Genomic DNA, 27,500 nt, shown 5'->3' with positions numbered 1-27,500 from the left:
TGAAAATTAGTGAATAATGGGCTATTTGTTATTTTTTTACAAATTGCTAATGCCAGCTGTCGGCCCATAGTCTCTCCTGCCATGATGAGGCCTCTCTCAGGTTATAGGAAAAACACCTCATCTTCCATCTGGATAGCTTCTAATATCGATTTCTCTAACTTCCAGTAATTTCTCCCCCCCCCCCCATTCTTTTTCCCATTTCCTATTCCAGTTCCCTTCTTACCCCTTCTCTTCTCCTCACCTGCCTCTGATTCCCCTCCTCCTTCCCTTTCTCCCATGGTCCACTGTCCTCTCCTGTTAAGATTCCTTCTTCTTCAGCCCCTCAGCTCTTTCACCTATCATCTCCCACCTTCCCCCTCACCTGGTCTAACCTACCACCTGCCAGCTTATTCTCCTTCCCCTCTTCCCACCTTCCTCTCCTGACTTCTGCTCCCTCCTTTCCAGTCCTGAAGAAGGGCCTTGGCCTAAAATGTTGACTGTTTATTCTTCTCCATAGATGTCTGACATGATGAGTATCCTCAACATTTTTATTTGTGTGTCCCCAAGATTTCCAGCATCCACTGACTCTTGTATTTCAGGTTAAAAGGTTAGGGCTGACAAAAAGTTCAAAAGTAAACGACAAAGGCTGCTTCTCCCTTCCCACCCCCCTCCACCACTTTATTCTGGCTTTTCCCCCTTTCCTCCCCAGTCCTGATGAAGGGACTCATTCTGAAACGTAGACTGTTCATTCCCCTCCAAAGATGCTGTCTGACCTGCTGAGTTCCTCTAGCATTTTGCATTTTTTTTCTCCACACAACTTTTCCTGATCTTTCCTCGATCCTTTCTTCTTTCTGCATTTGTCCTATTTACCTTAACCAATGTCCCTGACAGGAACATCCACCATTCCAACTGCGCTGGAAAGAAAAATTCTTCCAAACTTCTTACGGCTTCCAAAATTAATACTACTTCTGTCATACTGTGCACAAAAATGTCAGTGCTTTGGTAACTGATGTTATTTATATTCCACTCACCTGAAAACATGCAGCTAGGACACTCAACACTGGCGCGTGTTGCCGCACTGCTTCACTTAAAAGGTAACGCCAAGGATTTGTGCTCTCCTGGCACTTATAGAGGACTTGAAAAAGATCCCGTGTGGGCTCGCTCTCTTTCTTCACCTCAGTGCAACCTGGTGGCTTTTCTTGTGAAACATATTGCAAATTCTGAAAGGCCAGAGTCAGGTGTTCCTGAAGAACGGGGCTGAAGTCTTTCAGCAATCCCTTTACCTAATGGAAAGGACCAGATGGAACATAAAGACAGGGTTGATTTTACAGCAAGACAAAGCAAGACAATTCTTACAGTACCTTCTTAGTGTGACTAACAGCTCAGGATACCTAAAGCAATTTACTATCTTCTGGGAAAATGGTCACGACTGTTGAGTAACTGGCCTTGACAAACCTAAGCTTTACTTTTTTCCCAACTGAACTATTCTGACAATTTGTTATTTTTCTCATGTGGAGGAAGGCGGATAGATCTACTGTCTCAGGTCTATGGATAAGCACACTGAATTGAAACTAAAGCAATTCCAATTCAAAACTGAGTATTTTTATTTTTGAAAAGATAAGCTGTCAAGGTCTCATCCCCTCCTACACTCAAAGGTGCTGCTACACCAAGACATTTTGCACAATATGCATAGTCCACCTGAGTCATGATGGATGCCTCCTTTCTCAATAAGATGCCATCCATCATTAAGGACTCTCACCATCCAGGATGTTCCCCCTTATTGAGGAGTTGCAGGAGCCCGAAGATCCACACTCAACATTTTTAGGAACAGCTTCTTCCCTTCAGCCATCAGATGTCAGAATGATCCATGAATAAGAAACACCACCTCACTATTTTGCTCTTTTTGCACTGTTTAATTATTTCTTATTGTAACCTACAGTAATTTTTTTAATGTACTACTGCTGCAGAACAACAAATTTCACGACAGCGATAACAAACCTGATTCTGATTTGTCATCTTTTAATCCTTTGCATCTCTCCAGGCGATTTCCAAGAGCTTGCACACTCCCTCAACCCATGTCTAGGTGGGGCAGTAGAATGCACATTTAATCGTCCTATGCCATCCATACTTTCCACTAAGGAGCACAGGAAATGACGATGACAGATTCCACCTTCCCATGCCACATGGTGCAAAAACATACTGAGGCTCCATATAAGGGCAGTCCTGAAGAAGGGTCTCAGCCTTCCACGATCGCTGTCTGACCTGCAGAGTTCCTCAGGGTGGAGGAGAAACACCTTATATTCCACCTGGGTACCCTCCAACTTGAATATCAATTTCTCCTTCTGGTGAATAAATTCTCTCCCCCCACCCCACCCCGCCTTCCTCTTTTCCGCACTCTAACTTCTTACATAGAACCATAGAACATTACAGCACAGAAACAGACCTTTTGGCCCTTCTTGGCTGTGCCAAACCATTTTTCTGCCTAGTCCCACTGACCTGCACCTGGACCATATCCCTCCGTACACCTCTCATCTATAAGCCGGACCAAGTTTTTCTTAAAGGTCAAAAGTGAGCCCACAATCACCACTTCATCTGGCAGCTCATTCCACACTCCCACCACTCTCTGCGTGAAGAAGCCCCCCTAATGTTCCCTTTAAACTTCTCCCCCTTCACCCATGACCTCTTTTTTTCTCCCCTGGCCTCAGTGGAAAAAGCCTGCTTGCATTCACTCTATCTATACCCATCATAATTTTATACACCTCTATCAAATCACCCCTCATTCTCCTACGCTCCAGGGAATAAAGTCCTAACCTATTCAACCTTTCTCTGTAACTCAGTTTCTCAAGTCCCAGCAACATCCTTGTAAACCTTCTCTGCACTCTTTCAACCTTATTAACATCCTTCCTGTAATTAGGTAACCAAAACTGCACACAATACTCCAAATTTGTTCACACCAATGTCTCATACAACCTCACCATTACATTCCAACTCTTATACTCAATACTTTGATTTATAAAGGCCAATGTACCAAAAGCTCTCTTTACTGTCAATCAACTCCCCCTTATTCATTGTTGTCCAGCCTTTGACCTTTCCCACCCACCTGGCTTCACCTATCACCTTCCAGCTAGCCTCCTTCCCCACCCCCCACCTTTTTTATTCAGGAATCTTCACCCTTCCTTCTCAGTCCTGAAGAAGTGTCTCAGCCCAAAACATCAGCTGTTTACTCTTTACCAAAGATGCTGCCTGAATTGCTGAGTTCCTTCAATCTTTTGTGTGTGTTGCTTCAGTTAGTTTAATATAGGTTCACTTTCAAACCTGGGGCATTTGGGACTGTGGTACCTTTATGAACTAAACCAGGAACCAGCAGTATTGATGTGTGAGAAATTAAAGTTCAAAGCACCACAGTCCCAAATGCCCCAGACTTGAAATTTATTATCAAAGTCAAAATCTAATTCAGATTTATTGCCATTGACTGAAACAATGTGAAAATGGTTTGCTGCAGCAGTACAGTACTAAGTCATAACATTACTATAAATCACAAAATTAAGCTGTGCAAAAGAAAGGAATAATGCGGCAGTGCTTACAGACCATTCAGAAATATGGAGGGGAAGAGCTGTTCCTGAATTTTTGAGTGTGACCCTTCGGTTTCCTGTACCTCCTCCCCAATATCAGCAATGAGAGGAGGGCATCAAAGGGAAATGCTTTTCTACTTGTATCACCAAAACATTGCAAAACCTGCAAGAACATTTCTTCAGCTTCAGGCTATTTGTGCAGAACTTCCAACATTGATGACAGGAACTCGCAGAGCACCCTGCTGGTGTGTGTTCGAGCAGCACCTTTGGGTGTGCTTGCTGTGCCATGGGGTCTAAAGGCACTGCAGCAGGCTGGCAGCTCTGAGGATGGAAGAAGTGCTCACCAGGCTTGTGCCAGGTCAAACCGAAGACAACTACAGTGGACTCTGGTTAACTGGACCATTCATTAATCGGGGCAGCTGCTTTTTTGGGACAACTCTTAAAGAACAAAACCTCATTGGGGAAAAAAAGCTGGGATTCCTTTGGTTTATTTGGGACACTATGCTACTTAATTGAGACAGGAAACTTGCTGAACAGGTTCTAACTAGCATCAGTTGCACGCTTGTGTGGTTGATCGATCTTATACCATGCTTAGAGTGAGCAGTTTTTAAATAGTGTCACTTGCAGATGTGTGAGCTCAAAAAGCAGTGATTTTTGTCCCTGAGAGTTGGTGAGAAATAAGCAGGAAGACAGCTCAGAACTGTTTTGCTCACTGTGGTTTCAAGCATTCAGGCTTGGAGATGCCAGGAATGGCCAGGAGTGAAAATGAAACGATTTCACTCTTCAGCAAGTTAGGAACTACAAAGAATTTGAAGGTATTTACAATCATCCTGAATGTTTCAATGAAAATGAAGATTTGGAGGATGCATCATCGATAGCATTGTATGAATACAGTTTATTATCTGCACTAGGTGATGCGCTGATTTCTTCATTGCACACAATGGATGAATTCCTCAGTCGATAACTATTAGGAACTAATACCGTTGAGCACCCCTTATCCAAGTTTCCACAATCTGTAATTTTTTTGAGCATTGAATTAGTGCTACAAATGGAAAATTCTACAAGACACTGTGAAGGTTCCCAGGCGATGCAGAAAGAGTTCTGCAGACCAGAGAGTTCTGTGAAATGACCTCATGTGCCCGGAGAAGGGCCCTGCTGGCATCAGTTTCTACATAAATTCTGAGCTGGGAATGACAGCAATGCCAAATAGCCACTGACTGTCCAGCTGGGTGGCTGAGGTAGTGATAGCTTACCTATCTGATGGTTCAATGTACACATTACTGTTTCATGCACAAAATTATTAAAAATATTATATACAACTATCTTCAGGGAGTATGTATAAGCTGTACATGTAATGGAAATGGATTTCGTGTTTAGACTTGGGTCCTTTCTATAAGACGCAAATATATAGACGCAAATATTTTAAAATCTGAAACACATCCCGATAAGGGGTGCTCAACTTGTACTATTTTTAGACCATAAGACATAGGAGCAGAATTAGGCTATTTGGCCCATTGAGTCTGCTCTGCCATTTCATCATGGCTGATCCAATTTTCCTCTCAGTCGCAATCTCCTTCCCTCTCCTCGCATCCCTTCATGTCCTGACCAATCAAGAATCTATCAACTTCTGCCTAAAATACACATAAAGACAGCCTCCACAGCTGCCTGTGGCAAAGAATTCCACAGATTCACCAACCTCTGGCTAAATAAATCCCTCTTCACCTCCATTCCAAAAGGAGGCCCCTCTTTTCTGAGGCTATGTCCTCTGGTATTAGAAGTTTTATAGAACAGTATATCTGTGTTTCATTTAAATATATTTTGTTTTTACACAGTTTGTCTTTTTTATACTTTTTTAACTATTTCCATAAAATGTCGGCTAATTAGGGGCAGCCGCTTAATTAGCTCATAATGTACTGGTCCCAATGTGTCTCAGCTAACGAATCCACTGTACAGTGGACAGGGGAAAGTTGCTTAGTAACTTTTTCAGAGTCATTAGCTTTTTTGTATTTAATTGTTGTGCAGAATGTAAAAGTATCTTTTTTATAAGATTTAAAGATTAGCTTCTCAGCAGCGTCTCTATTTTCTGTGAAGGCCGAGGAAAGTCCATCTCCCCCCCCACCATCCTCATCACATTCTACAGGGGTTGTATTGAGAGCATCCTGAGCAGCTGCATCACTGTCTGGTTTGGAAATTGCACTGTCTCGGATTGCAAGACCCTGCAGCGGACAATGAGGTCAGCTGAGAAGATCATCGGGGTCTCTCTTCCTGCCATTACAGACATTTACACTACACGCTGCATCCGCAAAGCAAACAGCATTATGAAGGACCCCACGCACCCCTCATACAAACTCTTGTCCCTCCTGCCATCTGGGAAAAGGCACCAAAGCATTCGGGCTCTCACGACCAGACCATGTAACAGTTTCTTCCCCCAAGCAATCAGACTCCTCAATACCCAGAGTCTGGACTGACACCAACTTACTGCCCTCTACTGTGCCAATTGTCTTGTTTATCATTTATTGTAATGCCTGCACTGTTTTGTGCACTTTATGCTCTCCTGGGTAGGTCTGTTGTCTAGTGTCGTTTTTGTGTTGTTTTACGTAGTTCAGTGTAGTTTTTGTATTGTTTCATGTAGCACCATGGTCCTGAAAAATGTTGTCTCGTTTTTACTGTGTACTGTACCAGCAGTTATGGTCAAAATGACAATAAAAAGTGACTTGACATTAATATCAAAAAAGTGAAATGTGTCATTTGAGTCAGTGACTGTCACAGTCAGAGGATGTGCTGGGGGCAGCCGCAAGTGTCACTATGCTTTCGGTGCCAACATAGCATGCCCTCAGCCTAACACGAACCCTTCTGTCTTTTGAATGTGGGAGGAAACTGGAGCACCTGAAGGAAGCCCATGGTGAATGTACAAACCCCTTACACACAGCAACAGAGTTGAACCCGAATCGCGGGCGCTGTAAAGCATTGCGTTTACTGTTGTGCCACCATACTATTCTATTCAGAGGCTATGACTAACTCTGCTGATACCCACAAACAGTAATTCCCTTTGGGCCAATGATTTATTGATTTCAGTCATGAACTCAACAACTGAGTGTCCTGGGATAGAAAACTCCAAAAATTTCCAATCCTCTTAACATGGTTTAAAAATATTAAAGGATATTTTTTATTTACAAGCAATAATTTTGTTTTTAAAAATTTATGCCAAGTGCTACTGAATGCCTGTCAATGTCAAAGGCTGAACAAACACTGAACAGCCCTGATAACAATGAGGATATTGGCAGCTGAGTGCCTCAGGCTACCTCCTGTGATGCCACAAACAACAGAAAATCTGCAAATGCTGGAAATCCAAGCAACACACACACACAATGCTGGAGGAACTCAGCAGGCCAGGCAGCATCTATGGAAAGAAGTAGTCAGTCACCACTTCTGGCTGAGACCCATCGGCAGGACTGTTGACATTTTGGGCCGGACAGGACAAATAGTCTCTTACTGAAATGTAAACTGTACTTTTTTCCATAGATGCTGTCTGGCCCGCTGAGTTCCACCAGCATTTTGTGTGTGTGGCCTATGTTGATGCCTCCCATTCTCTGTGTATGCATAGTTTGCTCACAACACAGGAATTGAGAGTTCCAATTCTTTGTCCAGACTGATGAAAATTTTCCTCATCTTCTGGGTGAAAGAAGAACTTGTACCAAGAACCTGATGTATTTTGGACAAGGCTCTGTGCTAAGATAACTGTAAGGCCAGAACGGAAAATGGAGGAAGACTATTATTGTAGTGAGTTTAACGTGATACAGGTTTAGCAAGCAGCCAGCTGATGTGGTGTCAGCCAGACGGAAACAAACAGCACTGTTTAGAGGTAGTGCAGACACCGAGTTGGAGGCAACAAAAGATTTGTCTCATTACCTTCAGAAAGTACAAAGGAATCACAGGAACATAACAGGAACAGCTGCGGCCATACAGAATCAGAGTCAGGTTTAATATCACTGGCATATGTTGTGAAATCTGTTGTTATGCAACAGCAGTACATTGCAATACACAGATTGAGCAGCCCTTATCCGAAATTCGAAATATTTCCAGCCCCAACTATTTCAGATAAGGGGTACTTCAACTTTAAAAAAATACACACACACACACACAAAATTACGTAAGTAATGGAAAAGGAGTGGGGAAAAATACTGATGTAGTGTTCATGGGGCCATTGTCTACTCAGAAATGGGATGGCAGAGGGGAAGAAGCTGTTCCTGAAACATTGACTGCATGTCTTCAGGCTCCTATACCTCCTCCCTGATGGCAGCGATGAGAAGAGGGCATGTCCTGGGTGATGAGGGTCCTTAATGATAGATGCCGCCTTTTTGAGGCATTGCCTTTTGAAGGTGTCCTTGATGGTGAGAGGTTAGTCCACAAATGGAGCTGACTGTGTTTGCAACCCTCTGCAGCTTGTCTGACCCAGTGCAGCCATTCTATGCATCACTATTCAAGGTTATGGCGAACTCTGCCTGATTCCATTAAACTGTGATTCTCTTAGGGCCAATGATCTATTGATTTTAGTCATAAGTCCTTAACACCGTAAGACATAGGAGCAGAATTAGACCATTCGGTACGTAGAGCCTGCTCTGCCACTTCATCATGGCTCACCGATTTCCCTCTCAACCCCAATCTCCTGCTTTCTTCCCATAACATTTCATGCTCTGACTAATCAAGAATCTATCAACCTCTGCCTTAAATACACCCAATGACTTGGCCTCCACAGCTGCCTGTGGCAACGAATTGCACAGACTCACTACACTCTGACTGAGGAAATTCCTCCTCACCTGTTCTAAATGGACACACCTTTATTCTGAAGCTGAGCACTCTGGTCTACTAAAGGAAACATCCTCTCCACATCCACTCTATCAAGACCTTTCAACATTCAATAGGTTTCAATAAGATCCCCCCTCATTCTTTTAAACTCCAGCAAGTAAATGCTCAGAGGCATCAAACACTCCTCATATGGGTAACTCTTTCATTCCCGGGATCATTCTCTTGACCCTCTTCTGGACCCTTTCCAACGTCAGCACATCCTTTCTTAGATAAGGGGCCCAAAACTGCCCACGATACTCCAAATGAGGCCTCACTAATGCCTTATAAAGACTCAACATTACATCCTCATGAACTGAAGAGTCCTGGAGTAGAAATCTCCAAACATTTCCAACCCTCTGCCTGAAGGAATCATCCCACCCCAGATGGCTGAGCCTTCATCCTGAGAATTCCCTCTGGCTCCAGACTATCCATCTGAAGGAAGCAGCCTCTCATTGTCTATCCCCATCACCTGGCTCAGAGACTTATCCTTCAATGAGATCGCCTCATATTTTACAAAAACTCCTAATATCACACAGTGAAAGCATCCAGTTTACAAGGGTGAGAAAGTCGCACTAACAATTGTCTAGATCTATTGACAGATATCTCCCAGTTGGACCTTTGCTGTCAGGCAATCAGTCACATATGGAGAAAGTACTAAAGGAATTAACTCACTGCAGCAGCACCAGATTGTCCTTTGACAGATGCCAGTGACGAAAATTACTGCAATGATGCAAGAATAATTTATTAACTAAACAAGAAACTCCAGGGAACAGGTCATACAAATTTATGTTCTTTGTTGAAATTTTTACCCAGACTGATGAAAGTTTTCCTCGTCCTCTGGGTAAAAAGAAATTTATGTCTTCAACAAGCCATCCTGTTTTGAAGAGAACTAGAAACTAATGGAAGAAAAATACCATTGGAGCAGGAATGAACTCTTGAGACCAAGTCTTTAGCACACGTTGGGCAAACTGGAGAAAAGAACTTTATTCTGCAGCTGAACCCCGGACCTAATCTCTGTTTCATTATTTTGTTAATTATTATTGCACATTGGTAAATTATTATTGTGCATATTATTCTGTACTCTATTACTGGTTAACTTGCACACTGCTAAGTGTGTTGCTGCTGTAACAAAAGAATTTCCCACTCCGGATCAATAAAGTATTTATTATTATTATTTAATGCTAGTTCTAGTACTACTGGTTACAGAGGAGGGTCAGAAATGGGAAGGTTAGCGCAAGAGCATAGGGAAGTGTAGTAGTTAGCAGATCGCTTTACGGTGCCAGGGGTCAGGTCATGGTTTAATTTCCTCCACTGTCTGTAAGGAGTCTGCATGTTTTCCCCTTGACTTTGTGAGTTTTTGCTGGGCGCTCCAGTTTCCTCCCACAGACCAAAGACCTACGGTTAGGGCTCGTGAGTTGTGGACATGCTATGTTGGCACCGTAGGCACGATAAGACCTGCAGGCTGACCCCAGCACATCCTCAGACTGTGTTGGTTGTGACACCAATGACACATTTCACTGTATGTTCGATGCTTTGATGTACACGTGACAAAGTTACTTAATAAAACCTCAGTTGGAGTAGTGCACATTGTTGTGGTCATCATGCTTTAGGAAGGACATGATAGTTGTTGGAAACCACTGTTTTTTAATGCTTTTTATAAGATAGTAGATGAATTAATTTAAGACTAAAGTCATAGCTTAGTCATGATTTGCACATTTTTAAGCAAGCTCATGTTTTTTTCACAGTACGTGGTGGTTCGTCCCCATTTACTTGTGGAAGGTGGTACAGCAGTTGGCTAAGTACAGTATTAGCACATTACCCACGTGATGTAATTGTGCAACCAGTGACTGGTTTATACTTATCCAAGGATTATTCTGTTATCTCAACTATACCCGAGATGGAGTTTTATCCTTGCCTTCCTTGCTTTTCAGCTCTTCACTTAGTTTGCTAAGTATTTGTATGTTTGCTTAAACCTTAAATGACCAGTAAGAATTAAGACTCCCTGCCATTCTTGACCCCCAGGAGAACCCCAAGGATGAGAAAAATAACAAGAAATCCAACAGAGTGTTGCAGAAGGCACAGAAGAGATCCACCAGGACTTTGCCTGGGATGAGGAGAGACAGGAGAAGTTTGGCCAGTTCTCCTTGGAATGGCCAAGGTTAACCATATAACCATATAACAACTACAGCACGGAAACAGGCCATCTCGGCCTTTCTAGTTCATGCCGAACGTTTACTCTCACCTAGTCCCACTGACCCGCACTCAACCCATAACCCTCCATTCCTTTCCTGTCCATATACCTATCCATTTTACTTTAAATGACAACACCGAACCTGCCTTCCTTGCTTTTCAGCTCTTCACTTAGTTTGCTAAGTATTTGTATGTTTGTTTAAACCTTAAATGACCAGTTAGAATTAAGACTTAAGAATTAAGGAGAGGACATGACTGAGGCATATAAAATTATGATGAGTATTGATAGGCTAGGTTATCCATAGGGTAGTCTATAGGGAGTAGATACTGTAATATCTCAAACATTTTACCTCTTCTGGTTGGTAGTTGTGAAGTTGAGCAAAGATCATAAACTGTAGCCAGTCATCCTCCTGTGCACAGGCCTGCAGGTAGGCCACACTGAGCGTGATGCCATGAAGCTTGCAGAACTGGGCCATCAGTGACCACTCCTGACCAGCTTCGAAAGATACCCTGCAATTAAATACACACTAAATGCTGGAGGAACTCAGCCAGCAGGCAGTATCTATAGAAATTAATAAACAGTTTTGGGTCAAGGCTCTTCATCAGGACTGGAAGGGAAAGGGGCAGAGGCCAGAAGAAGGTGGTAGGTCAGGGAGAGAGGAAGTACACACTGGCAGGTGACAGGTAAAACCAGGTGAGAAGGTGGGTGGGTGGGTGGGAGGAGATTAAGTAAGAAGTTGGAAGGTGATAGGTAGAAGAGGTAAAGGGTTGAAGATAGGAGAGGAGTGGATCGTGGGAGAAAGGTAAGGAGGAGGATCATCAGAGGGAGATGATGTGCAGGTGAGGAAAGGAAAATAGGTGAAAGGGGAGCCAAAATGGGGGAGAGAAATAAAGAGAGAAGGGGGAGGGGGAGAAATTACTGGGAGTTAGAGAAACTGATAATCACCCAACCTGAAGACTATTACATAAGCTCAATGTTATTATTGACATAACGAGGCTAAGCCATAACAGAGCTAAAGAGAGGCAGATTAAGATCACAGAATTTTGATACCTCTTTATATTTTTTCTTTGTATAATCTCCCAAGTGGCATTCTCTAAATGTGTTAGTAATTCTTCTGCCGATGATCTATTCCCCACAACCAGGTTCTGGAGTTTCTCAGCTGGGAACAAAAGAAGGACAAATCAGAGATCATTTGAAAGGTATATTTCTAAGATTGTTGTGGTGACCAATGAAGAAGGAAATTGGTTCACTGTCTGGTGGTGCATTCATAAAAAAAAATATCAAAAAGTGAGAGGGAGTTCTCAAGATTCAAGATTGCTTAATGTTACTTCTTGTACACAAATGTAAAGAGAACAAAATAATTGTTACTCCAGATCCGATAGAACACAATAAATGTAAATACGGAAGATAGCTTATGTAATCCTCTCACCGGGCTCATATATAAACTTGGCTCGTTAGTTAGCTCTGCAACAGCCACATGACTCAGTGGTGAGAAGGCCACATTTCAAAAACAATTTAGGTCTATTGTCTGTATGATTTGGGGTTTAACCAAACAGGAATATTCTGATGTTCCGATTAAAGAAATCTCGATTTGAGCAAACGCCGTGTTATGTTGAGCGAACACTGTCCTTTGAGGAAAGCATGCTGACTCCTGAGACTTCATCCTTAATAATCAACTCAAACATCTTCCCAACCACTGAGGATAGATAAATGGCCTATAGTTTCTTTTCTTCAACCTCTCGCCCTTCTTGAAGAGTGAAGTGACATTTACAATTTTCCAGTTTCCAGAACCATTCCAGGATCTAGTGACTTTTGAAAGACCATTACCAATGTTTCCACGATCTCTTCAGCCACCTCTTTCAGAACCCTGGGGTGTACACCATCTGGTCCAGGTGACTTATCTACCTTCAGACCTTTCAGTTTCCCAAGAACCTTCTCTCGAGTTATGGTAATTTCACACACTTCCTGCTCCCTGACACCTGAAACTTCCACAATACTGCTAGGCTCTTCCATAGTGAAAACTGACACAAAATACTTATTCAGTTGATCTATTTCATTGACCCCGTTTCTGCCTCTCCAGCATTGTTTTCCAGTGGTCCGATATCCACTCCCACCTCTCTTTAGTTATCTGAAGAAACTTCTGGCATCCTTTTTAATACTATTGGCTAGCTTACTTTCGTATTCCATCTTCACCTTTTTCACAACTTTTTTAGTTTCCTTCTGTTGGCTTTTAAAAGCTTCCCACTAATTTTTGCTCTATTATATACCCTTTCTTCAGCTTTTATGTTGCCATTGATTGGTTGTGTCATCTTTCCCTTTAAATACTTCTTCCTCTTTGGGATGTATATATTCTATGCCTTCTAAATTGCTTCCAGAAATCCCAGCCATTACTGCTCTGCCGTCATCCCTGCCAGTGTTCTTTTCCAATCAATTCTGGCCAACTCCTCTCATGCCTCTGTAATTCCCTTTACTCCATTGTAATACTGATACATCTGACTTTAGCTTCTCCTTCTCAAATTTCAGGATGAATTCGATCATATTATGATCACTTACCCCTGAGGGTTCTTCAAACTTAAACTCTCTCTGGTTCATTGCACAACACCCAATCCAGAACAGCTGATCCACTAGTGGCCTCAACCACGAGCTGCTCTAAAAAGCCATCTTGTAGGCCTCTAGAAATTCCCCTTCCTGTAATCCTGCACCAATCTGATTTTCCCAACCTACCTGCATATTGAAATCCCCCATGACTATTGTAACATTGCCCTTTTAGCTCTATCCACAATGATTCAACAGAGCAACGCCACTGCCTGCCTTCCTATCCTTTCAATACAATGTGTATCGTTGGACATGGATCTCCCAGCTATAATCTTTCAGCCATGATTTTGTGAAGCCTACAACATTATACCTGCCAATCTGTACATGTGCTGCAAGTTCATCTACCTTATTTCATATACTGTGTGCATTCAGATACAACACCTTCGCCCTTTTCACCCTCTTGTTGTTCAACCTTTTGATTCCTCATGTGTCTGAGGTTTTACCATCATCTGTCTCCACAACCTCTCTGCTAACTGCTCTGGCATCCCCTACAACTCTAGCTCAAACCCACTGTGTAGCACTAACAAACCTTCCCACTTGGATATTTGTCCCCCTCCAGTTCAGGTGCAAACTGTCCCTTCTGTACTGATCCAACCTAAGAGAGATCAATGATCCAAAATCTTATGCCCTTCCTCCTTCATCAACTCTTTAGCCAGGTGTTAAACTATATAATCTTCCTAGTTCTAGCCCCACTAGCACGTGGCATAGGTAGCAATCCTGAGATCACAACCCTGGTGGTCTTGCCCTTTAACTTAGCACCTAACTCCCTCAACTCCCTATGCAGAACCTCATCACTTGTCCTACCCATGTCATTGGTACCTACATGGACCAACGACTCCTGGCTGTTCACACTCCCACTTAAGAATGCTGAGGACTTGATCCAAGATATCCTGGACCCTGGCAGTCAGGAGGCAACCTACCATCCAGGAATCTCATTCTCGCCCACAGAACCTCCCGTCCATTCCCCTAACCAATGAATCCTCGATCTTCACAGCATGCCTCTTCCCCCTTCTTGTCATCCCCCCCACCCTCCCCACCCCCCGACAGTTTCCGAAGTGATAAACCTATTGTTGAGGAGGATGGCCACAGCAGTACTCTGCACTGGCTCCTTAAATCCTTTCTCCTTCTTGACTGTCACCCGATTTCCAGTGTCCTGCACCTTGGGTGTAACAATCCCTCAATATGTCCTGTCATTCACCCTTTAACCTCCCAAGTGATCCGGTGTTCATCCAGCTCCAGCTCCAACTCCTTAATGCAGTTTGTTAGAATCTGCAGCTGGATGCACTTCTCGCAGTTGTAGTTGTCAGGGATACTGGAGGTCTCCCTGACTTCCCACATCCCACAAGAGGAGCATTCTACTATCCTGCCTGGCATCTCTACCGAGCTGAGCAGATATAAAGAGAAGGAAAAAAACTTGGCTTTTCTTTCCTTCACTTTCTCTGAGTGAAGCCTCTCTTTGCTGAAGCCATGACATGCTAAAACCTTAAGATCACCACTCTGACTCTGTCCACTCAGATGATGGCCGCTGCGCTTGCCCCTGTCTTCCTTTAATTTGCTCTTACTACTTAATCCCAAAAGTCGACTGGCCGCTGGTCAAAGCTCTATTACGCTGCCATTACGCTTCTGTCTTTTATCCTCAGCAGTGTTCCTGACTGAAGTCCCCTCCCCTGCAAACTTCTGATGTCCAAATTGGCTGCTGGTCAAAACCGGATGTATATTTAAGTCTGAGCTTGACAGATTCCTGATTGGTCCGGGCATGAAGGGATACGGGGAGAAGACAGGAGATTGGGGCTGAGTGGAAAATTGGATCAGCCATGATGAAATAGTGGAGCGGACTCGATGGGCCAAATGGCCTAATTCTGCTCCTATATCTTATGGTCTTAAATGCTGCCCATACAGAGTTGTCCGTTGGCCAGAAATAACAGATTATACACCTCATAAAATTATAAAGAAAGTATATTTACAAATTTCAGCTTTATCAAACAGTAATATGAAGATGAAAAGGGTCCATTACAGGTAAACCAGTCCAATGTGCACATGACCATAGGAACTCCCACTGAAGTCATCTTTAATTCACACTCTGGATCCACAGTCTACGTGAAAACACACAACACATTCCAAACTTCCCTCAAGCTCCAACTCAAACAAACTGGCTCTCTCTCTCAGCAGTATTGTCCCTTTCGCCTTGGAGCCACTCATCTGCACAAAGCACTTTGTGCAACAGGGATTCCCCTTCCGATGGCATTCTGCGGCATCTTCCCTCCTGACCTGCTCCGCAGCTCCTGCCAAACCCTCCCGAACCAGACTACTGTCCTTCAGAAAACTCTTCCCCACAGTTCTGATTAGTTGACTCACTATCCTAAGTTGGACAACATGGTTCTTTTCCTTAGCCAAAGCCAAAACACACTTTCCAGCATGGCACACTGCTTTTACAGAAATTTGCTAATATACGCTACCTCACAGCATAGCAGTAGAAATCTTAACCAGGGCATTACACTTATATACATCAATTGTATTGTATGTCCATAAAGTGACGCTAGGCTGGACATAAGGTCACTGACAGGAAATAATAAAGTAGTGGCGGAGTTAGAGGGTGGAGGTGTTGATCAGCCTCACTACTTGGTGAAAGTAACTGTTTTTGAGTCTGGTGGTTCTGGTGTGGGTGCTACATAGTAGTCTCCTCCATAATGGGAGTGGGGCAAACAGTCCATGAGCAGGGTGGGCAGGATCCTTCATGATGTTACTGGCCCTCTTCCAGCACCTTTCTGTATACATGTCCTTGATAGTGGCTAGTGGTTAGGGTAAGTAGCCACTGAGAATGCGAGGTTGTTAACGATCACAGATACAGAGACTACAGTGGTATTCTACACTACACAGAGCAGTGCAGCATGGGAACAGGCCTTTCAGATCACAGTGATGCCAAACCCAATTAATCCCACCTGCCTGCGTGTGGTCATTATCCCTCTACTCCCAGGCTGTCCAGATGCCTCATAACCATTGCTATTCTATCACTGCTCCTGGCAGCTGTCCCACTGACTGTGTGCAAGGGAAGGCTTGTCTTTAAACATGCCCTGCTCCTTTTCACCTTCAAACTATCTTCACTAGTACCTGACATTTCCACCTGGTTGGGGTGGGGGGAGAGAGCTCTTGACTACCTACCTTATCTGTACCTCTCATAATTTTGTATATAGAGGATTCTAGTTAACTGGGACTCTTCAGGACCAGTACGTTTTGGCCCAATTAGCCAAAGTTTTTTGAAAATAGCTAAAAGTTATATAAAAGACAAACTACTGTTTAACAGTAATAAATTATGTATTTAAATGAAATGCAGAACAAACTGGAGCACAACCAATATCTCTGCAATACTATAAAACTGTGCATTAGTTTCTATTAGTTACCTACAGAGTTCACCTGCTGTGTTCTTTTGATTGACTGTTAATGAACAAAATCAGTGCAGACATCTAGTGCAGATAATGGACTGCCTTCATACAATGCTTTTGACAACTGCATCCTCTAAATCTCCATTTTCATTGTAACATTCAAGATGATCAGAATTAGAATCTGAACCAGGTTTAGTATCACCAGCATATATTGTGAAAGCTGTTAACTTTGCAGCAGCTGTGTAATGCAATACATGATAATATTTTAAAAAAAGTAAATCAGTTACTCTATATATATATAAAAACTATATATATAGTGTGTGTGTGTAGTTAGATTAAAAATAGTTGAAAAAACAGAAATAATAAAAAACGAGGTAGTGTTCATGGGTTCCATTTAGGAATTGGACGGCTGAAGGGAAAAAGCTATTCCTGAATCACTGAGTGTGTGCCTTCAGGTTTCTGTATCTTCTTCCTGACAATAACAAAAAGAAGGCATGCCCTGGGTATTGGGGTCCTTAATGATGGACAAACCTTTCTGAGGTACGTCCCTTGAAGATACCTTGGATACTGGACCCAGATGGTGTACAGCCCAGGGTTCTGAAAGAGGTGGCTGAAGAGATTGTGGAGGCAATTAGCAATGATGTTTCAACAATCAGCAGATTCTGGAATGGTTCCGGAAGTCTGAAAAATTGAAAATGTCATTCCACTCTTCAAAAAGGGAGAGGCTCAGAAGAAAGGAATCTATAGACCATTTCGTCTGACCTTTGTGGTTGGGAAGATGTTGGAGTTGAGTATCAAGAATGAGGTCTTAGGGTACTTGAAGGCACAAGATAAAATAATCCATAGTCAGCATGGTTTCCTCAAGGGAAAATACTGTCTGACAAGTCTGCTGGAATTCTTTAAACAAACAACAAGCAGGATAGAGAAAGGAAAATCGGTTGATGTTGTGTACACTTGGATTTTCAGAAGGCCTTTGACAAGGTGCCACACATGAGGCTGCTTAACAAGCTACAAGTCCATGGTTTTACAGGAAAGATTCTAGCATGGATAAAGCAATGGTTGATGAACAGGAGGCAAAGATTGGGAACAAAGGGAGCCTTTTCTAGTTGGGGGCTGGCCACAGGAGCCTGTGTTGGGACAGATTATTTTTACGTTATATGTCAACGATTTGGATTATGGAATTAATGGCTTTGCTGCGAAGTTTGCAGACGATATGAAAATAAGTGGAGGAGCAGGTAGTTTTGAGGAAGTAGAGAGACTGTAGAAGAAAGACAGATTAGGAGAATGAGCAAAGAAATGGCAGATGGAATACAGCATCAGGAAGTGTTTCATGCACTTTCGTAGAAGAAATGAAACAGTTGACTATTTTCTAAATGGAGAGAAAACACAAAAACTGAAGAGCAAAGCTCTTTATGATTTTTATAATGACTTCGATGAGGAAGTGGAAGGGCGGATTAGTAAGTTTGCAGATGACACGATGATTGGTGGTGTTGTGGATAGTGTAGAACGTTGTTGTAGTTTATAATGGGACATTGATAGGATGCAGAGCTGGGCTGAGAAGTGAGAGAGAGAGTTCAAACTGGAGAAGTGTGAGTGATGTGCCTTACGAGATCGACTTGAAGGCAGAGTACAGGAGTAATGGTAGGATTTCTAGCAGTGTGGAGGAACAGATGGATCTTGGGGTCCATGTCCATAGAATTCACAGGGTGATTAAGATGGCTTATGGTATGTTGCCCTTCCTTTGTTGGGGGACTGAGTTCAAGACCCCCAAGGTAATACTGCAGCTCTATAAAACTCTGGTTAGACCATGCTTGGGAGTATTGAGTTCAATTCTGATCACCTCGTTATAGGAAGGATGTGGAAGCTTTAGGGAGGGTGCAGAGGAAATTAAGCAGGATACTGTCAGGATTAGAGAGCATGATTTATGAGAAAGCCAGGGCTCTTCTCTTTGAAGTGAAGGAGAATGAGAGGTGACCTGATAGAGGTGTACAAGATTATGTGAGGCATCGAGAGAGTGAACATCCAGTGCCTTTTCTCCAGGGTGCCAAAGACCAATACCAGAGAACATCTGTGAGCAGAGGTAAGTATGGGGGGGGAGGGTAGATTGTCAGAGGTAGCTTTTATATTTTTAAAACACAGAAAGTGGTAGATTCCTGGAATAACCTGCTAGGGGTAGTGATAGAGGCAGATACATTAAGGACATTTCGGAGACTCTTAGATAGGCACGTGGATGTAAGAGAAACGGAGAGTATTGAACTGTGTAGGAGGGAAGGGTTAGATTGATCATGGCTTATATGGGTCAGCAGAATATTACGGGCTGAAAGGACCATCCTGTACTGTATTGTTCTATGTTCTAATACTCTGTTAAGTCTTGAGAATTTCACCTATTACAGCCCTCCAAACAAAAACAAAAATTTTTGCTGCTTTCCTACTACACATCTCCTTCAGTTGTGACCAGAGAATAATATACAGTATTTACATTGACATACAAATTGTCAAAAGAGAAGCATCATAATTACCTAAAGTATGTTGTAGTGAGCTGTTTCGAGTCTCATCAGTGTTGGCGCACCAGTGTTTCAAAATCACATTTGCCACTTTGAGGTCAATTCTGAGTTTAAAGCTGCCAGCACCAAGCAGTTCAAGAAAGGCAGTGCACGCTGCGGCCACGGCGGGTATGGTGAAGTGGGCTAATCCAAGGGTATGCGCTTCCATACTTACTCGCTGAATCCTAAATCAGGGGAAATGAACAGATGACATTTGCAATCTTTGTGGAAAGACAAGTTCATCGAAAATCAGATGCTGGTCCTGCCAAGCAATTTCTGTTCTTTTATTTACACGACATTGATTGGCCTAATCTCAAACAATAATGAGGCGGCCTACGGGGAAGAAGTCATCATCCTGACACAGTGATGTCAAGGAAACAACCTCTCCCTCAGTGTTGCTAAAACAAAGGAGCTGGTTGTGGATTACAGGAGGAATGGAGATGGGCTAACCCCTATTGACATCAATGGATCTGGGGTTGAGAGGGGTAAACAGCTTCAAGTTCCTCGGCATCCACATCACCAAGGACCTCACATGATCTGTACACACCAGCGCCTCTTTCACCTCAGACGGTTGAGGAAGTTTGGTATGGGCCCCCAAATCCTCAGAACTTTCTACAGGGGTACAATTGAGAACATCCTGACTGGCTGCATCACTGCCTGGTATGGGAACTGTACCTCCCTTAATCGCAGGATTCTGCAGAGAGTGGAGCGGACAGCCCAGTGCATCTGTAGTTGTGAACTTCCCATGATTCAGGAGAGTTACTAATCCCATTAATAGATGGACAATAATTAAACTGAGAATTTGCCTACTAAAAAATCAACATTAGATCATTTCCTGAATATTGCTCTCTACTCCGTGAGACGGATTATCTTCATATACCAAGTTATCGTCTCCGGAAGTGAATCTTACTGCCTCCTGCCGAGGAGGAACTGGTTTTGCATTACTTGGCAATCTTCTGTCCTTGGAGCAACGGTAACAGTGCTGGACATTAATTGAGGATGCACTGATATACAGATCAATATTATTATTAATAGCTTTGTTTCCTTTTCATTTGTAAAAAGAAAATAGATCTGCATTTATACAGTTAAAGATTAGTTTTATTTGTCACATGTACATTGAAACAGACAGTGAAATGAGTTGCTTGCATCTACGACCAACACTGCGGTGTTAGTAGTTCACACACCGAATCTGAGATCTTTGCAGATAAATGTCAGACACCAGACAGGGTCTTTGATGCTTCACAGTTAATAAGCGCCAGAAGAAGTCTTATGAGTAAACTAGAAATAAATCTTCCAAGTACCAGAGAGATTTAATTTGATATCTGGAATAACATTGTAAAACACTCTACTCACGACTTCAGCAGACACCAAGAATCAACAAAATATAACATTTTATATTTATTATTAATTTTTTTCTCCAAATTAACCAATTCCGTGAACACTTTGGTAGTTCAAATGAACCACTAACACCATTCCCATGTTTACTTCATATTTAGAGATGAAGAGAGCAGAAGAGAACTGTGCTGAATCAGTAATACACGTTTCTAAGATACTTACAACTGCTTGGGTGAACTGCTCTTCACCAGTTGCTGAACGAGAAAAGTTGCAAAAGCATACGACGGGCGTCCATGTTGCAGGTAATAGGAAAAATCCAGTCTTTCCGTGATGGCATACTTGTTCACCAAATCAGGGCAAGAAAAGTGAGGCAAATCATTTGAAAAGTCTGTTGAAAAATAGCACAGATTTTGTTAGGATACCCAAATTAAAACCTATCAAATACTGAAAGGCCTAGACATTGGCCTATTCTCCTTGGAGCGAAGGAGGATGAGAGGTGGCCTGATAGAGGTGTACAAGATGATGAGAGGCATTGATTGTGTGGATAGTCAGAGGCTTTTTCCCAGGGCTGAAGTGGTTGCCACAGGAGGACACAGGTTCAAGGTGCTGGGGAGTAGGTACAGAGGAGATGTCAGGGATAAGTTTTTACTCAGAGAGTGGTGAGTGCATGGAATGGGCTGCCGGCAACGGTGGTGGAGGCGGATATGTTAGGGTCTTTTAAGAGACTTTTAGATAGGTACATGGAGCTTAAAGAAATAGAGGGATATAGGTAAGCCTAGTAATTTCTAAGGTAGGGACATGTTTGGCACAACTTTGTGGGCCAAAGGGCCTGTATTGTGCTGGAGGTTTTCCATGTTTCTATTAGTGAGGATGTTTCTTATTGTGGGGGAGTTTAAGACTGGGGGCACAGCCACAGTATAGAAGGAGATTCATCTGGAGCACAGTAGAGGAAGAATTTCTTTCGCCCAGAAGGTGGTATTTATTGCCACAGAAAGCAGTGGAGGCCAGACATTGGGTATATTTGAAGCTGAGGTTGACAGTTTCTTGATTAGTCAGGGCATCAAAGGTTACAGGGAGAAGACAGGAATAATGGTACAGCAGACTCGATGGGCTGAATGACTGAATTCACTCCTGAGCTTCTGGGGTGGAAAATTCCAACAAACTATAACCATTGGTGAAGAAATCCTATTCATCTCAGTTAAAAGGTTGGTATAACATTGTGGGCCGAAGGGCCTGTTCTGTGCTATAATTTTCTATGTAATTGGATTGAATGCTGCAGTTGAGTCACGTGTATACTATCATGGCCAAGTCCGATCCTGTCCCTGACTGAAACTGACACACACGATTCCCAGGAACTGCACTGCAGCAGAAGCTTGCTTCCTCTAACTTCAGTATCAAGACTCCACTCTGAGTCATCACCTTCTGCCAAGACTGTCCCTTAGGAGGGAGGCTGACCTCCAAAGCCAACGTGGCAGAAGCTGTCCATCTTCAATGTTACAAATGTGGCTCATATGGGCATTTATCGACTCAACTGGGAATTAAATTTTGGAGGTTCCAATCCCATACAGTTCAGTTAAGTGTTGCTTTTGCTGGGTGCCATTGTTAACTGCATAATAAAATTACTCTCCATTTGTAAGGAACTGTTAAATCTACACTCAGTGGCCACTTTAATCGTTACACCTGTATACCTGCTCATTCATCCAGATATTGCATGAGCCAAACATGTGGCAGCAACTAATTGCTTAAAAACATGCAGACATGGGTAAGAGATTCAGTTGTTATTCAGACCAAATATCAGAAGGGGAAAAAAGTGTGGTTGAAGTGTCTTGGACTGTGGAATGATTATTGGTGCCAGGTGGGGGTGGTTTGAGCATTTCAGAAACTGCTGATTTCTTGGGATTTTCATGCACAACAGTCTCTAGAGTTTACAGAGAATGGTATGAGAACAAAAAAAACATCCTGTGAGCTGCAGTTCTGTGGGCAAAAACACTGTGTTAATGAGAGAGGTCAGACTGGTTCAAGCAGACAGGAAGGTGACAGTAACTCAAATGGCAATGGTGGTGTGCAGAAGAGCATCTCTGAATGCAGAACATGTCGAACCTTGAAGTGGATGGACTACAGCGCCAGAAGACACGAACACACACTCACTGAGTGGCCACTTTATTAGGTACAGGAGGTACCGGTGAGTGGATGAAGAAGGTATTATATCTGGTTAAGCAGGACTCACCACACTGAGGAGCAGAGACAAACAAACAACAAGTTTATGGGTGGAAATGAATGAACAGGTAGATGAAAATAATCTAATGGTGCCCTAACTGCTCTTGCAAAGTCGGTAAGCTCCCAGACTGCCTTCTCCCTTGGTTGTGTCTGTTGTTCCCTTTACACTCATTAATCTCAAAGGCACTCACCACAAGTGGAGAGCAAGTTGGCGGACTGCCAGCCGAAGAGCCGAGATGGGTCAAAGGGGTGTAGTGACTGTAAGAAAAAAGGGGGGAAGAATCAACAAAATCTCCTAGAAAGAAAATGTGAACAAAGTGCGTCGGATAAACAAACATGTACGCATTCCTGCAGAAGGCAAAAATCTTATTCTTGCACTGCAGCACAGAACAGGCCCTTTGGTCCATCTAGTCTGTGCCGAACTATCAACTGCCCAGTCCCATCGACCTGCAGCCCTCTCATCCATGTAGCTTCCTACACTTCCCTTAAATAAAGACAACAGATTTTATGAAAATCCACCGTACATATAAACAAAGACTGATAACCAATATGCAAAAGGAGACAAATCGTGCAAATAATTTTAAACAAGTAAATAAATAATACTGAAAATGAATTGTATAGTTCCACAGGCAGTTCATTCCACCCTCTGAGTGAAGAAGTTCCCCCTCAGGTACCCCTTAAACATTTCACCTTTCACCCTTAACCCATGACCTCAGGTTGAAGTCTCAGTGGATTTGTTTTATTTTATAATAATAATAATAATAATAATAATAACAACTAATAATAATAATGTTTTTATTTTAATAAAAATAAAATGTTCAAAATAAATGCACAATTATGAGCTTCATGAAACTTTCCAGTCAACACACATGCCAAATTACAAACAACTCAGATCTTCTTTATTCTTGCTCTGCTGAAAATAAAAAATAAATTAAACCTTTTTGCATTGTCTAATATTGTTCTTCCTCGACTCAAACTGTCTTCACGCAGTCAAACAGGCCTTCAAACTAACATGAACATCTGTCATCATTAAATTATGTTTATTCAAGTGTTTAATCGAAAAGCTGAAGTCAGCACCATATCGCACATCAATTACAGTGGCCCAGAAACATTGAGCTGGGAGCATGGGACATTTAACAATCTGAATGACAATGAATAAACATCCCTAAAACCTTTTAACATCAAACTGAAGAGTACAATTAATTGGAAGAGATAATCCCACATTCATGCAATCAATTTGCTGTTCAATTCCTTCCTGATTGGAGATAATTTTATCATGAATAAAATCCTCGGAGAGCTTCATCTTAAACTGGGGACAAAAAGAGTTCTGAAAGAGGTCCTTACACAAGGCTTTTTACACAGTCCTGTAGTAATTTTATGTATTGCACTGTACTGCTGCTGCAAAAAAAACAAATTTCATGATCAATGTGAGTGATGATAAACTCAATTCTGATATGGGTCTCTATTGTTGACTGAGTGGGAAGGGGGCAGGGAGAGGGGAATCATGGTTGGGAAAAGGGGAAGGGAGAGGGGAGGGAGCAGGAAGCATCAGAGAGGCATGCTGTAATAGTTTGGAATCAAATGACCTTGCCTGGTGCCTCAGGGCTGGGTGTGTCTGCATCCATGCCATCACTGCCCCTGGCACTCCTTCTCTGCCACCTGATCTGTGCCCTTTCTGCGGCACTCCAACCTCACCAGATTTACAAACTTGCTCTCCACTCCGCGTTGACAAATACAGAACTGTGCAGAAGTCATAGGCATCCAAGCTATATACAGTATATGTGCCTAAGACTTTTGCACAGACTGTACATCGAAACACTTAATGAAATGCTTTGCTTGCATCAAATCTAATTAGCAAGGATTGTGCTATGCATCTGGCAAGTATTGTCACATTTCCTGGCCAACACAGCACCCTCACAACTCATTAACCCTCACCCGTATCTCTTTGGACCGTGGGAGGAAATCTGAGCACCCAGAAGAAACCCACACAATCATGGGGAGAACGCACAAACTCCTTACAGACAACAGTAGGAATTAAACTCATCTTACAGGTGGTGTTGTAAAGTGTCACGTTAATCTCTTTGCTACTGTGCCGAACATTCTGAACATTGTACAACTCCAGAGATCTACTCTACATATATTTCTAGCTAGATTAGTAAATATTTATCATGTATATCAGACCCATACCCTCCTATGCATTAAATGCCTGCATATTGGTGCAACAACTGGAGATTAACTCACAACTTTGTGATTTTTCTATTGATCATCTGGTGTCTTAATTGATTTACACATTTAATACCTTGACCACTGATGCTTCACTATCATGTTAACTATTTTCACTAGTAGAGTGGTACAGTAGCATAGAGGTTAGCATAACGTTTCATATTAGCAGTGATCACCCATTGAGGTTCAATACCCGCTGTAAGGAGTTTGTACGTTCTCCCTGTGACTGTGTGTCATTCCTCCGGGTGCTCCAGTTTCTTCCCACAGTCCAAAGGTGTACGGGTTAGGGTTTGTGAGTTGTTGGTTCAGGAAGCATGGTGACACTTGCAGGCTGCCTTCAGAACAATCCTTGAACTGTGTTGGTCATTGATGCAAAAACAACACATTTCACTGTGCTTTGACGTACATGTGATAAATACAACTAATCTTTAAAAAAAATATTTACCTTTAACTGTGAAATTTGGTCCGTTATGATTAGTCACCCATCAGCAAAAGGACCATAAATCTACGTTTGGCTGTAAAAGTGACATATAGCTTATTCCATCGCCTGTAAACTACACTGTGTGTACAATTGCTGTTAGTATTAGTTTAACTTAACCTGTAGTCTCTACTCTTTTTTTTGATACTCAGTTTTATTTCCTGACTAAAACTGACATTTCAAATTTATTACAGTTTCCAGAACCTTGGAAAATTTCCCTGCCTGGTATCACCCCCTGGAATGTGAGAAAAGCAGCTGTCATTAATCATCTGGTTCACCTCCAGCCAGTTAACTGATATCCTTAACAGTTTCATTTGGGAATAAAAAGACAAAACGAACATCATCCGGCTAAGCAGCCTTTGAGAAACTTGTATGGATGCACAGTGGAGAGTATCCCGACCGACTGCATCACGGCCTGGTATGGAAACACCAATGCCCAGCGATGGAACAGGATGCAGCCCAGTCCATCACAAGCCAAGCACTGAGCACATTTACATGGAATGCTGCCCCTGCCTCGCTGTACGGGAGCCTTAGGTCAAACACCACAGGTTCAGGAACAGTTATTACCCTACAACTTGGAAATTATTCTACAACCTACACACTCACTTTCAAGCAGTCTTACAACTCATGTTCTCAGCATTTTTTGTTTGCACAGTTTGTCTTCTTTCGCACATTGGTTGTTTGTCAGTCTGTGTTTACTTAGTTTTTCATAGATTCTATTCTATTTCTTTACTTTCCTGTAAATGCCTGCAATCTCAAGGTGTTATATGGTGACATATATAGTGATGTGCAAAAGTCTTAAGCACATATATGTAGCTAGGATGCCCGAGTCTTTTGCACAGTACTGTAGTAATTCTATGTATTGCACTGTACAGCTGCCAGAAAAAAGAAAATTTCATGACATATATGAGTGATGATAAACCTGATTCTGATATGGGTCTTGATTGTGGCTGGGTGAGGGGAATCATGGTTGAGAAAAGAGGAAGGGAGAGGGGAGTACCAAAGAGACACTCTGTAATGATCAATAAACCAATTGTTTGGAATCAAGTGACCTTGCCCGGTGTCTCAGGGCTGGGTGAGCCTGCACCCTCACTAATCCCTGCTTCTGGCACTCTGTCTCTGATACCTGCCCCGCACCCCTCCAGTGGCACTCCACCCTCGCCATTCCCAATATCCTTTGCTCCCATCAGATTTACAAACTCACTCAGATTTACACATTGACAAATACACACTGACAAATATATATACATATATATATATATACACACACACACACACGCACGCAAGACTTTTGCACAGTACTGTATGTACTTTGATAATAAGTTTTTTTTGATCAATGCTCTAAGGAAAGGAATACAGAATATGATCACCATTGCAATTGTATAATATCCCACACTTGCAGGTTGCCCCAGCATTTCTTTAGTTTGTGTTGTTAATGCAAAGGATGCATTTCATTAAAGTTTCAATACACATGTGATAAATAAAATGAATCTGAATCTGAACAAATACGCCATTAAACAAAACACATTGTGATAAAGGGTCTGAAACGTTTGCTGTACATTTTTCCCATAGACGCTGCCTGGCCTGCTGAGTTCCTCCAGCATTTTGTGCGTGTTTCCCATTAATCAAAAACATTCTTAGAAAGCAGAGGAAATCCAAACGTTTAATAGAGATGCATTGCGATACCTGCAAAAGGTGGTAGAGAGAGATGTCAGGGGGTGGAATGCCGTGAGGAGTGATCTGAGGAAACAGAGCAGCACGTAGCCTGGGATACGGTGAGAGTGCCATTTTCAGTAACTGGGGGTCGACCTTCCAGAGAGAATCACCAACATCTTCCTTTCTCTGCATCACCTACAGAACAGAGATAAAGATTATGTATTTGCAACCTTCCCAGCAGATCAGAAAAGGCACTGTAGCTGATGAAGCATTATTAAAGTCACAAAATCCGGGTGTTGCTATCCTTTGATTTAATGAGTTGTGAGAAACAATTTAAGGAATTTGAAACTAAGCAGGCAGATTTGATCTGACCAGTCATACTAATCAATTTCTCGTGATTAATGATTCAGTAACTTAAGACCGTAAATGTAAGATAATTAATTTTAAGTATGAGAGGAAATTTAGAATAATGGGGAGGGGGGATCT

At 42.4% G+C, this 27,500-nt stretch overlaps 1 protein-coding gene across 1 annotated transcript in view; it reads right to left on the bottom strand.

The window, feature by feature from the left end:
- The window catches only part of spg11 (SPG11 vesicle trafficking associated, spatacsin), a 190,141-nt gene that overhangs the window by 61,353 nt on the left and 101,288 nt on the right, over window positions 1-27,500 (bottom strand). Inside the window, exons 19-25 of the mRNA XM_073032676.1 lie at window positions 27,045-27,209; window positions 22,849-22,915; window positions 20,663-20,828; window positions 19,082-19,290; window positions 11,638-11,746; window positions 10,937-11,096; window positions 1,011-1,262 (exon numbers count right to left, since the gene is read on the bottom strand). Of these exons, the coding sequence (XP_072888777.1) occupies window positions 1,011-1,262; window positions 10,937-11,096; window positions 11,638-11,746; window positions 19,082-19,290; window positions 20,663-20,828; window positions 22,849-22,915; window positions 27,045-27,209 (1,128 nt within the window). The remainder of the gene's footprint in view (window positions 1-1,010; window positions 1,263-10,936; window positions 11,097-11,637; window positions 11,747-19,081; window positions 19,291-20,662; window positions 20,829-22,848; window positions 22,916-27,044; window positions 27,210-27,500) is intronic.

Source organism: Hemitrygon akajei, chromosome 30 (assembly GCF_048418815.1).
Source record: "Hemitrygon akajei chromosome 30, sHemAka1.3, whole genome shotgun sequence".
In the NCBI taxonomy this organism is placed as follows: Eukaryota; Metazoa; Chordata; class Chondrichthyes; order Myliobatiformes; family Dasyatidae; genus Hemitrygon; species Hemitrygon akajei.
Note: the sequence above shows the minus strand (reverse complement) of the source record. Positions and strands in the feature narration are given on the sequence as shown.